The following is an 11,636-nucleotide window of genomic DNA, read 5'->3' as shown; positions in this document are numbered from 1 at the left end:
GGTTTGAAGTTCGACGAAAACAGCGGGGCTGGATGAAATGTGAAACGAAAGACGTTTGTTGTTTGGTTTTGTTTATTAAAAAACTCTCGACGATCAAGAATATATCCAATCACGTCCGGTTATTATGGTACAACGAACGTCTATGTATGAACGAAAGTACGTACATATGCGTATACGTCTATTGTTTGCGGTGCGTGTTGCGACGATGGTTCCGATGGGGATGCACGGGACGCGACTTCGTGGTTTCGTGAACCGAAAGGGGTTAGCTTTTGTGCGTGTATGGATCACATGGATCGACTATCGTAATTCACAGATTAGAATACCGAGGTGTTTAACGCTTCGACTGCCATGGCAACCTCAAAAATTCCGCAAGCTAATTCACCCAATGAAACGATACAAACTGCGAGCTCGTAATGCACGATGCTCGATACTATTTTAATTATGATTGCGCACATTTTATGCACACATACACACACAAATATTATGTATATAATATTATATAATAAAAATTATATATGCATACAGAGTGTCCCAAAAATGTCTCGCAATCCGAAAGTGGCGGGTTCCTCGGGTCATTTGAAGCAACATTTTCCTTTACAAAAATTTTCTCCGAGGCACCGTTAACGAGTTATTAGCGAAAAACAGTGACCAATGAGAGGCGAGCTCAGCTGGCGCGAGGCGACCGAGCCAATGAGCGGAACTGGGCTTCGTGCGCTGGGCCGCCTCGCGTCAGCCGTACTCGATTCTTATTGGTCACTGTGTTTCGTTAATAACTCGTTAACGGTGCCTCGGAGAACATTTTTGTAAAGGAAGAAGTTGCTTCGAATGATCCGAGGAACCCGCTATTTCCGGATTGCGAGATATTTTTGGGACACCCTGTGTATATGTATATATCAAGAGAAAAATTACTTTTCGAATCTGTGTAAATAATTCTGTCCTCCAATAACCAGAAACACGGCAATCGAAGTGTTAAGCTGCGATCAGGGGCATAATGTAGACCGCGGATTTTCTGTATACATAAAACGAATCATGATTTTAGATAAACGAAGAAATACGTATCTCGCGATCTACCGAGAAACGTTTTCCTTTTTATAAAGATCCGCAGTCTGGTAATCATCGTTTCAACCCTCCAACTGGTTCGATCGTTGCTTAATTATACTTCGTGATCGTTGAACGCTCGAGAACCGTTTCGTTACCTGAAAAACGAGCTATGAAAAGTGCCAAAATATTTTAACATGCATCTATGGCATATAAAATTGAGCTATACGTCGTCGTATAAAAGCTGTCCGGATACAAACTAATGTGTGTGAACTGAATTGTTCGACCGCGTGGAGCCTAATTAGTCTACGTTTTACGATAATCCCCTTTCGAATGTGCGAATTCGATGCACGAATCGGCGCCGATTCTCACGGGTGTCTAAGGTTTCAACGCGTTCAAAGCGCCTGGGGCCTTCTAATAACGTGGTGAACAATAAAAAATATCCAGGAACCATTTCGTAACTACTCGCAGGTTTCCCCTCGAGGGAAGCTTGCCCGCGCCGCACTCCAGTTAGGGGGTCAAAAAGCGCAGCTAGAAAATGGTCTCCGTGACACGTGAAAAATATAACTAGCCACTTAAGTTAACCTCAGTGTTATCAGTCTTCCCGGATATTTCTGTTTGTCGTTTAATGTACTCTCTAATCCAGTAAAAAAATACGACCTTCAGACGTCGTCTCCGCCGAGTCATTACCGTAGAAGAATCAAAGTAACACGCGGCCACGATCTTCACACTGTAAGCGTAGTTTTTGCTTGCAACAAAATCGATATCGGAGATTTTCTTGAATTCCGTTCGCAGCGCGGTACGAAATCTCGAAGTGTTTTGTACCATACAATTTTTCAGAATATAATTACCATTGAATCTTTGCTAAATAATCGAAGAAGTCGAACGGTCTTGAATTATGTAAAGATCAATCTTGAAAGTATAGCTACCGCTGGCTCTGTTTAATTCAATTGAATTATATTTATCGTATTATATTTCTTGAATATTTCTTGAATTAATCCTTAGATTATAATTGTCACTGATCGTTGTTTAATTTTTATAGACAAATATTAAATATTATAATAATATTATATTATATTATATTATATTATATTATATATTATATTATAATAATATTAAACACACAGTCAAATTAATGTAAAGTTGAGCCATCGATAATTTAAGATTGAAATTGATATAATTTGAGTTAGATAATTTAATTAATTTAGATTGATTTAGATTAATTTAGATAATTTGAGTTTGTGACAAATTTTTCCAGAATATCAACGGTGGCAATCGAGTTTCTTGGTGTTGAAAAGGTTAGACTTTTTTAGACTCTCGTCACGATGATTCCTCTACGAAACTTTCTCGCCTATGAATGTTTGCGTTGCTACAAAATCGCACTAATCGGTCGACGACTATATTTTTTTTTCATGGCGTTACAGTGACGTACTAGTATAAACATCGATCTGCATTCATATTTAACAATCACGCTATCGAGGTCAGAAAATTCTTCTGCCGTATGCATAATATACGTGTACAAATAATTTCCGTCTTTGGATACACCCAGGCGAACGTGTCGCCATTTTCACGAGGAACGATGGCACAGATTACTCTCGCATAACGTCACAGCTTTAGTTATCGTACAGTTGAAATCTGCAACTGACAACAAGATATTGTTATTGTCGTCGAAAACACGGATTCGAGCAAGATTACAACGATATTTTCGCGCGGTAAATGTTTACCAGAAAATAAAGTTCGAACGAATGTAAACGTTATTATCATTAAATAATGCTCGATAAATAATCTATATCGATTCGACCTGATTCAATTAAATTTAGTAAATATTTATTGGCAAGTAAAGTGGATGTAAACGCGAGTCTCTTGGATATAAACGAATAATATTTCCGTTGCAGAACGTTTATGCTTATGCTGAAGTTTTCCGTACCTTCGTCGGTCGTCTATTAAAACTATTTCCAATACCATTTTGAGACACATTGACTTTTAAATGCATGAATTATCAACGACTCTAGGAATTTACTTAACAAAGACCACCAAGGGCACATCAACACACATTGTTAGTACGGTTCCTGTCACCGAGTCTGGCAGATGTCCAATGAAATTTTGTAAAAACCAGAACAACGATGTTCCCTAACATTGGTTATTTATTATTACTAGGCACTACTCCACCACATAAAATCGTATTTTCCGTTTCCTTTAATACTCCGTCGCGAACAACTTGTCGAATTGGAAATACTTTCTTCTCGTAGAGCGTTCTTTAACCCATTAAATGTCATCGTTCGTTACCCGGGGACCAATTCATCGATGGAAACCAATGTTCTTACATTAATCGTCGAAAACGAAATGTAACTCTCTGCGTCTGTACAAGTCGTCTAATAAAACTGAACAAAACCGTGTTTTGCAACCGAACAGATATTTCAACGGAAAATAAAATAATCGCGATCGCGTTAGTTTCGCAATTTGTCAATCAAGCAACAACAGAAGTTCGTCAATGATAATTAATGGGTTAAACGTGATTATGATACCAGCGTGGTGCATAATCAATGGCCACTTGTACGTTTGTTGCTATTGTCGACGAAGAATTAAGAAAAATTACCCTTTACGTATTCAGGTATCACAAAGAAAATTAACAATTTCGCTTACGTTTCCGCGGGCAATGTTATAGTCCTCGCGCGACAAGAAGGCGCCGTTGCGTTCACGTTCCCCCCTCTTACTAGCTGCGGCAGTGGGGCAGCTAGCGAGAGGGGGAACGTGAACGCGAAGGTGCTCTCTTGTCGCGCGAGGATTATAGGTCGCCCAGACCCTGCATAGAATCACGATTAAAGCGTCCCAATCGCAATGAGAAGGCCATTGATTCCCCACCGATCTAACATTCTCGATTCAGAGAGAACAATTTTTTCTTTTCTTCTTTTTTTATACAGCGAACGGCAACCAGTATCTGGAACGATACGAAACGTATGAAATCGTTACAAAATCTCGCCTAGGAACCCTCCGATGGTTCCATTTGGTACATATATGTATCATAACACGGATTAAACGACTGCGACCCTAAAACGATCTCTCCGCGGGGCTCTCCTCGGGATAAATTTTCCACGAAGTTCTCAAAATACGTCTTCAAAAACGAACGACCGTGTACGAAAACGTTCTTGACCCCTTCCACGGACAACCTTGCACGGGTTACCACACAGGGAATCTTACGGTTTGCGAACACGATACTCGAGTTGATGAGTTTCGACTAAGAAACCGAGCCGACACTGTTGTCGTGTCCATTGTTCGCCTCGTAATTTTGTTTCCTCGACACCTGTTGGACGTGTACGGGCCGTTCGCGCGCACGACGTGTCACGTGCAAACATATACAACCACCTGTGCAGGTGGACGATAGCCTGGCTGGACCTTGGGCCGAGCCAGGGCTCGTTCTAGTTCGTTTACCTTTCAGAATCCAGCCGATCCGAACGAAATTTGGAATACTAGTTCTCAATTTGAAAATGAGAGATCTGAGATCACGTATAAAATCGATGTCGAAAGAATCGTTTCTACTTTCAAAAGCGTTGTCCGCGATTGTTCGTCGGAGAAATAGTAGACTTGAAAGTCAACGAAAGCAAACTGTTCTTATAACTGTCCTTAAGAGCTTCGCAGAGGCCTTTTTCTCCACAATTCATATAGAATTAAGCATTTTAATTTAGAAACGCTCGAGTCGAATCAAGGCGAGCCGAATTTGAAATATTTCTTGAAATCTCAGCGGTGTACTTGGATATCAAATTCGCTTCGGAAGAATTGTTTTTCGGTTCAAAATTGCCACGTGTGTCCAATGGTGATTTCTAGAGACCCGTTCCAATACAATTCACGCAGACAATTAAAACGTTCAAATTCATATACAGTCTCCTTCGAATTAAAGGAAGCTAAAGGATCTTCTGATAGCTTCGAATTCTGTAGCTTCGTATACGGCAATATCAAATTTCAGTAAAATTCTGTGAAAATAGTTTATATTCAAAGGATACAGTAAATTCTCCCCAATTGTCCGCCAGCTTGTAAACAAAAATAGACAACTTGGGAAGAGGAAATACAATTATTCGAGCCCCTCTTCCCGAGTTGTCAATTTTTGTTTACAAGCCGAGCAATAATTGGGAAGAATTTACCGTACTCAGAAATTTGTAGCGTCGAGATCACGTATAAAATTCACGATAGAAAACTAGTTCCATGATTCGAAAAATGGCTCTGGTGACCAATAGTACCTTTCAAGCGTCCAATCGCACAAAATTCAATTCAGCCTAACTAAAGCAAATCCTGGTGAAAGACCGTTCAACCTCGAACTAGACCGTACAAAGGTATCTCGCAGGTGTCCCTTCGCATCCGATTCGCCCAACAAACGTCGAAGCAGAAAGCTCGTCAACTCGAGCGTACAGTTCGTCGAACGGCCACAGAATATCGTCCGCATCGTCTTGGGTCGTGCTTAGGGGATGGTGCGGGTTTCAGGGTGGTTGGATGATCTCGGGGTCGGTTTTACACGTCGATGCCGAGCAGCTCCCTGCTGTTGGCCCTCGACAGTCGACGGCGTAAACTGCGACGACGGAACTCCCTCCATCAGACGGATGCGCGTTTCACGCGAAGGCTGGCAGCGGTTGGAGGTCTGTAGCCCTGGTACCCTTGGTCCAGCAGCTCCGAGGTCCCTGGCCCAAGACAGGTACACGAACACACGCTCACGCAGTCGTCCGCGTCCGGCATCAGCGCCAAGTGACCAGCCAGCAGTTTCCCATTCACGGCCACCACCTCGCCATCCAAGGTCAGCAAATGATGCGAGGCCACTTGAAGCTCGTTGTCGTCGCGACGAGCGTCCCCTGTGTTCCTGTTTTGAACGAGCATTATATTGTTAACCCTTTCGCTCCGAACGACGGATATATCCGTCATCCATATGAACACTCGCGGAGCCGAACGCCGGATATATCCGACATCCACATGATCGCCCTCTGGGGACGAACGCCGGATATATCCGACATGCTGGTAAAATCGCGACCTAATTTTTGGACTGCACCGCCTCTTGTTACTATTGCGTGAATCTTTTGACGAAACAAACAAACGACAGTCCGAAATAAACGACACACCATTCAAGTTATATTTGTTCTACCTGCATTTCCCATTATTATTGTGTTACATGTCATAAAGGGATAGAAAATCGGAAGTACTAACTTTAGGACTAATTATTATGTATTATGTTTTGTGTATTATGAATATTATGTTTTATTTTATTACTGTATATTATATATTATTTCTTCACTTTTTCCATTGTTAATGAAACTTTTTTTACCTATTAAATAACTTTATACCTTATGCAGAAATTATAACTATACTGTTTTAAAGAAAAATCCCTTTTCTTCCCAAATACACTATCCACGCGCAATGTGCACAATTTCGGCGGGTGGTTCCGTTCAGGAGGGGCGCTACGGCGGACTGAACCGCCGTAGCGAAAGGGTTAATGGCGCAACGATTCTCTCGCGACGCGTCGTTTGGAAGAGTTTGTCATCGTTTGAACCAGTTTGAACCAGTTTGGACGGGTTCGTGGTATTTGTTTGGTGGTATTGTCGCGGGAACGATTGTTATTAGATTTATTAGATTTATTATTGGATTTATTTCTGGGTACTTACATTGTCATGAAACGAAGTACGAGCAGATTTATGCTGGCGGCGACGACGGCCAAGCCGAATAGTATGAAGACTAAACTTAAGGCCACGTATCCAGGTTTGTTTGAAAGCGCGTGATCGTTCTGCAACAGTTTTTAGACCGTGTCGGACAATTGTTTCATTTAGAAGCGAGTCGACGCTATTTCTTTCACCGACATTTTGTGCTATGCCTAATTTACCGAATTGATTTTGCGACGATTGCAAAATTGATTTTTTTTTATTTTGCGAATTAAGCAAAATTAAAACCGAAATTATGTGGATAATATAGGACGTAGGAAATAACTTTTATTAGAAATTATTCGAAAGAAAGCCTCTTTTTAGCCTTCCTTGGTGTAAATAGGGTCAAGCAGGAATTACCAGAAGACGTGTTTCGACACCTTCGGCAGAAATATCGTTAAAGGTTACTAATTTTAGGCGTACACGATTTTATGCATTTCCAGAGAAACGATCGCTCGAATACGATCAAATGAATGTATGTATTTGTTCTCCAATTAATATCTAAGGAAAATTTAAACGTTCTTTAATCGAACGATGTTCAAGATTTCTTTTTAAAGCGGAGGTCCGAATTTAAATATTCTAAGCTAATTAATATATAACAATAAAGCTAATGTAATCGATAACAACGATCGAGGTGGTGTAACGTACCTGAAGAGCGACGTAATCACCGAAACCGATGGTAGTAAGCGTGACGAAACAGTAATAGAAGCTGTCGAAATAGCTCCATCCCTCGTAACGTGAGAACACGGCCGCACCGGTGGTAATGATGATGCTTGAAAGCATGCCAGCCGCGAGCATGAGATTCATTTCCGTCGCTTCTGTCTTTTTGCACCGCAGATAGGTCTTCGCCCGTTTGATCACCACCGATGCAAATTTGTTCAGACGCTCTCCGATACTTTGGAACATCACCAGACCGAGGGGGATGCCCACCATGGCGTACGCCATGCAGAACGCTTTGCCGCCTATGGTTACCGGTGTCGAATGCCCGTATCCTCGAAACGCAAACGAACATTCTCAGCGATGTACAAATACTCTTCGCGATTACAGTATTGTTGTATCGTAATTTAGTGGGCACGTTTAGGACGGGGAGGAGTGTTAGGCTTAGGAGGCCGTAGTTTTAAGACTTTGTATTAACCCTTTCGCTACTACGGGTGACTATAGTCACCCGCCACAAAACGACACCCGCATACGATGGGTGACTATAGTCGCCGGCCACAAGATGCCACCTATACACGACGGGGGACTATAGTCACCGGTCACAACAATGGAGCCAAAAGTTAAAACAAGGGCTATCGCCTCGCTTTCATCTGTTCGCAGACGCTATCATCTACCAAAAACTACGATCAATTGTAATAAATCTGGTCATATTAATCCAACGTTTTTGAAGCAAAAGACTTTTGAAGCTGGAGACTGCGCGCGCTTAATGTTCCTGCTTTCGGCAGGGTGCTCCGTTCTACACGAGGGACTCCGCGGCGAGGCCCGCCGTAGCGAAAGGGTTAGAAGAGAAACGTTGGCGAAGGCTGGGTCAGATGAAAAAAACCCTTGGCGACGGAGAGCCGGCGGATGCGATTGTTACGTTTTTCAAAAAAGGCAGACATTGTGTCGAAGGAGCGTGTTTGGAGTGGACAGAGAGTGTTCGAGAGTCGTCGAGTGAGGAGCGTTGCAAGCTGTAAAATTAAGTGAAGTAGTTGTAATCCTAGTTGTAGGTACGGTACGCGATATTTCCTGTCTTCGTCGCGTTTAGTCCTTTCCTAATCGACACAGATTCAATATTGTTTAAATATTGAACAAATTTCTACAGTATCGTTCCGCGATCGCTGTTCATAATTCTTCTTAATTTCAACTCTTTGCACTCGGAGACTATTTTCATTACAAAACGAGGACATTCGTTCGAACCTGCAGTATTACCATTTGGTGCGATTGTTTGCATTCGATGCATATGAAATTGACCGTGTACGCTTAGTAGAACGCTTCTATTATTATTTGACAATTTATCGAATGCGGACAAATTTAATAATGTGAACATTCTTTTGAAAATACTGCGGCAATTCTTTAGCGTCGCCTCAGAGTCGCCATTCGAGCGCAAAGGGTTAACATAGTACCGCGGATTCTACGTATAACAGAGACGAGCATGAATAATGGAAAAGTAGATTCAAGGTTTAATGCGTTTTCTTTTTCGTCTAATTCGTTACCATTGTCTCAAAGCAGAAGTTAATTAGCACAGCACGTCCCACTGGTCCCTTTCACAAAATGTTCAGAGAACGCGAAACCTCCTCCTTCTTTCTCGCGGCAGTTTTATTTTTAATATTGTCACAGATGCGAAGAAGAAAGAAATTCTCATCGAATTTCCAAAGCCATATTTAACCCTAGAAAGATAACCATATGACAACGTACGTAAAAGATAACCATACGCTTCAGAGGCGCATGCTTTTCTAAGGCGTCAATTTTATACTAACAATGGATATTTATTTAAGTTAATCTAGTCATTTTAAAGGTTCGGCATTATTGTAAAAATAAAATGCATTTATATTATATTTTTTTATATTTTAAGTAATTTTAAACTTAAATCACTAGACCTCTACGAAAAATTAACAAAAATCAACAGTCTTCGCAGGCGCCTCTGCGACGTAGGTTATCTTTCTCGGGTTAAGCATAAACGTGAACGGTCGCGGATCAGGTTCGAGATCTTCGCGCGCGTGCGAAAATTTCAAGGTCGACTCCTTCATATCGATCGCACATGGCACACCGCGAGTGTGTACACAACGATTATATCTGTCGCACTTACCTATCATAGCGAGCACGAGCGTAGCGAAATAAAAGGCACCCGCGAATTTCCATTGTGGGCCAGCTTTGTGCGGCTTGTTCTCAATTATCACGATCTCGAGCATCTTGTAATCTTCCTGCGTGATGTTGTACTTCTTCATCATGTTCCGGCGTACCTCTGAAGCAGAACGTGCACCGTTATTTCGGCACAAACGCATCAATACCATAGGACTACACATACACGCGCACACAAACGTCTCGCAATCCTTTCGTTACGATCGGCTTTTCTTTTCTTACTTCACTTCACTAATCTAGCGACTCTACCGTGACTTATTACAGTCGTCTAATTGAAACTTAGGCTACGTATTATGTTCTCCGACTTATATTCTCTGAAGACAAGAGTTTGGCCGATTCGATAGTTATTCCTCGCTGTATGAATTTTGTTTAGGAACAGCTGATTTCATTTCTGCTTCGTCTGCACCGACTCCATCGTAGCTCGTTACGATTCTGATTTGGGATTTAGACGCGAAGGGATCGGACCAACACACTTCATAATACGAACGCAATTCTAGGTGTATTTTTAATGCTTACGATGCTGCATTATCTGTCCTATTCTACGAAACGACTCTTCCACGCTAGATTTACGGAGCACAAGGAACAGCTGTTTCGTATTAGTTTATACAAGTAACGATAAGACGTTTATTCTGATTTTTAACGAGTGTTATCGAAAACACTTGCCGTAAGTAACATACAAATCGAATAAATAACTTAATAATAATTGAATTAATAATAAATGTATCTTTGCGACGCGAATAGCCGCGAATTCAAGAAATTAGTGACGGGTTCCGTAAATCTGGCGTTAAGTTTCTTCGTCCTAATCTCTATTGACACTAACTCACTGTACCTCTGACTAGACATTTCGATACTCGATACGCATCGTAGTCATTTACTCCCGCAACGTTCTACGCCCGCTATCAAGCTACTGTCTCGTGCGAGACATTTTGCCCCGTCGACACTCTGCTCTACGAAAGCCCGCGCGCTCGCTCTCCCAAACAATCTCGACACCCCGTGCATGAAACACTCTCGGGACACGTGAAGCCAGGCACAGTCTGATCAGAATCCGATTAATACACTCACCGGAGAGAAACTCCCAGCGTTTCCTCTCCGTGTTCGACTCGAGCGCGTCGAACACCGCCGCCCCTATTAGCAAATACGTGAACGTGCACACTACCAGCGACAAGGTCCTGACATTCTGCCTCTTCATCTTCGCAGTCTGTCAGAGGCAGCGAGACTGTCACCTCGAGTTTCGGCACCACCCCGAAACAGAGACGCTCGACCCCCCGCCCCCGAATAATCACTCTCTCTTTCTCTCTCTCTCTCCCTCTCTCTCTCTCTTTCTTTCTCTCCCTCTCTCTCTCTCCCCCTCTTTCTCTCTTTCCCCTTTTCTCCCCCGCTTTCTCCCGTCTCTGTTATTATCTCGGTGGCAATCGCGCGTCGTTTCGTTCTCACCGTTTCGTCACTCGCGCCACTGCCTTTCGACACGGTGCATCGTCGTTTTTCGAAACGCTATCGATTCGCTCGCGACATGTTCCGCGAGAGGAACGCCCGGTGAAAACGTCGAGACGCGTGCACGATCCACGACGGCCAGCACCCACCACGCTGACAGCAGCACCCGACGCTCTCGGATGAAGTATTGATCAGACAGCAGCGCCAGGATCGGCGCCATGGAAACAGCTGTGTGCAGTGGTTCTCTCGGGTATACCGGCCCGGCGAATGGTAACGCTGATCTTAACGATAGCGGGCTCCGCTCCGCTCCAGTGGAACGAGTCGGTCACTGATCAGACAAGATTGCTCGCTCGGTGAATAACAAATGGATCTGCGGATCTTTTCGTCGACGAGGCCTACTTTCGCGTCCACGTCTCGCGGAATTCGGACGATTCTTTTACTTTTGTTCGACGATATCCTTGTAAAGGAATAAACTTCATTCGTTCGCGCTCGTACACGAGCGTTTTGCACGGTTTCGATATGTGCGAATCTGGCGAATACGAGAATCTTATGCGTCGATCGCAAGAAACAGAAGTTCCGCGGAAATTGTCTCGGTCGTATCTGTGACAAATTTATCGGTCGTTTTAACGAAGCACGATATTACTTACGTTACTGCTA

The 11,636-nt window shown here is 42.8% G+C and overlaps 1 protein-coding gene across 3 annotated transcripts; it reads right to left on the bottom strand.

Moving 5' to 3' along the window:
• Window positions 1–54: 54 nt before the first annotated feature.
• Task7 (TWIK-related acid-sensitive K[+] channel 7) lies at window positions 55–11,154 on the bottom strand. 3 transcript variants are annotated; one of them, XM_033483804.2, is made up of 5 exons: window positions 10,611–11,154; window positions 9,496–9,651; window positions 7,359–7,702; window positions 6,678–6,796; window positions 55–5,881 (listed from the first exon to the last, which is right to left on the bottom strand). In XM_033483804.2, exons 1-5 carry the CDS (start codon window positions 10,735–10,737, stop codon window positions 5,620–5,622), a joined length of 1,008 nt encoding a protein of 335 aa, XP_033339695.1. In that variant the 5' UTR covers window positions 10,738–11,154; the 3' UTR covers window positions 55–5,619. The 3 variants fall into 3 exon arrangements, with proteins under 3 accessions (XP_033339695.1, XP_033339696.1, XP_033339697.1); XM_033483805.2 differs by having other exon boundaries at window positions 10,983–11,154; XM_033483806.2 differs by lacking the exon at window positions 10,611–11,154 and adding an exon at window positions 10,378–10,576.
• Window positions 11,155–11,636: the final 482 nt, after the last annotated feature.

The sequence above is a fragment of the Megalopta genalis genome, chromosome 6 (assembly GCF_051020955.1).
Source record: "Megalopta genalis isolate 19385.01 chromosome 6, iyMegGena1_principal, whole genome shotgun sequence".
Taxonomy (NCBI): Eukaryota; Metazoa; Arthropoda; class Insecta; order Hymenoptera; family Halictidae; genus Megalopta; species Megalopta genalis.
Note: the sequence above shows the minus strand (reverse complement) of the source record. Positions and strands in the feature narration are given on the sequence as shown.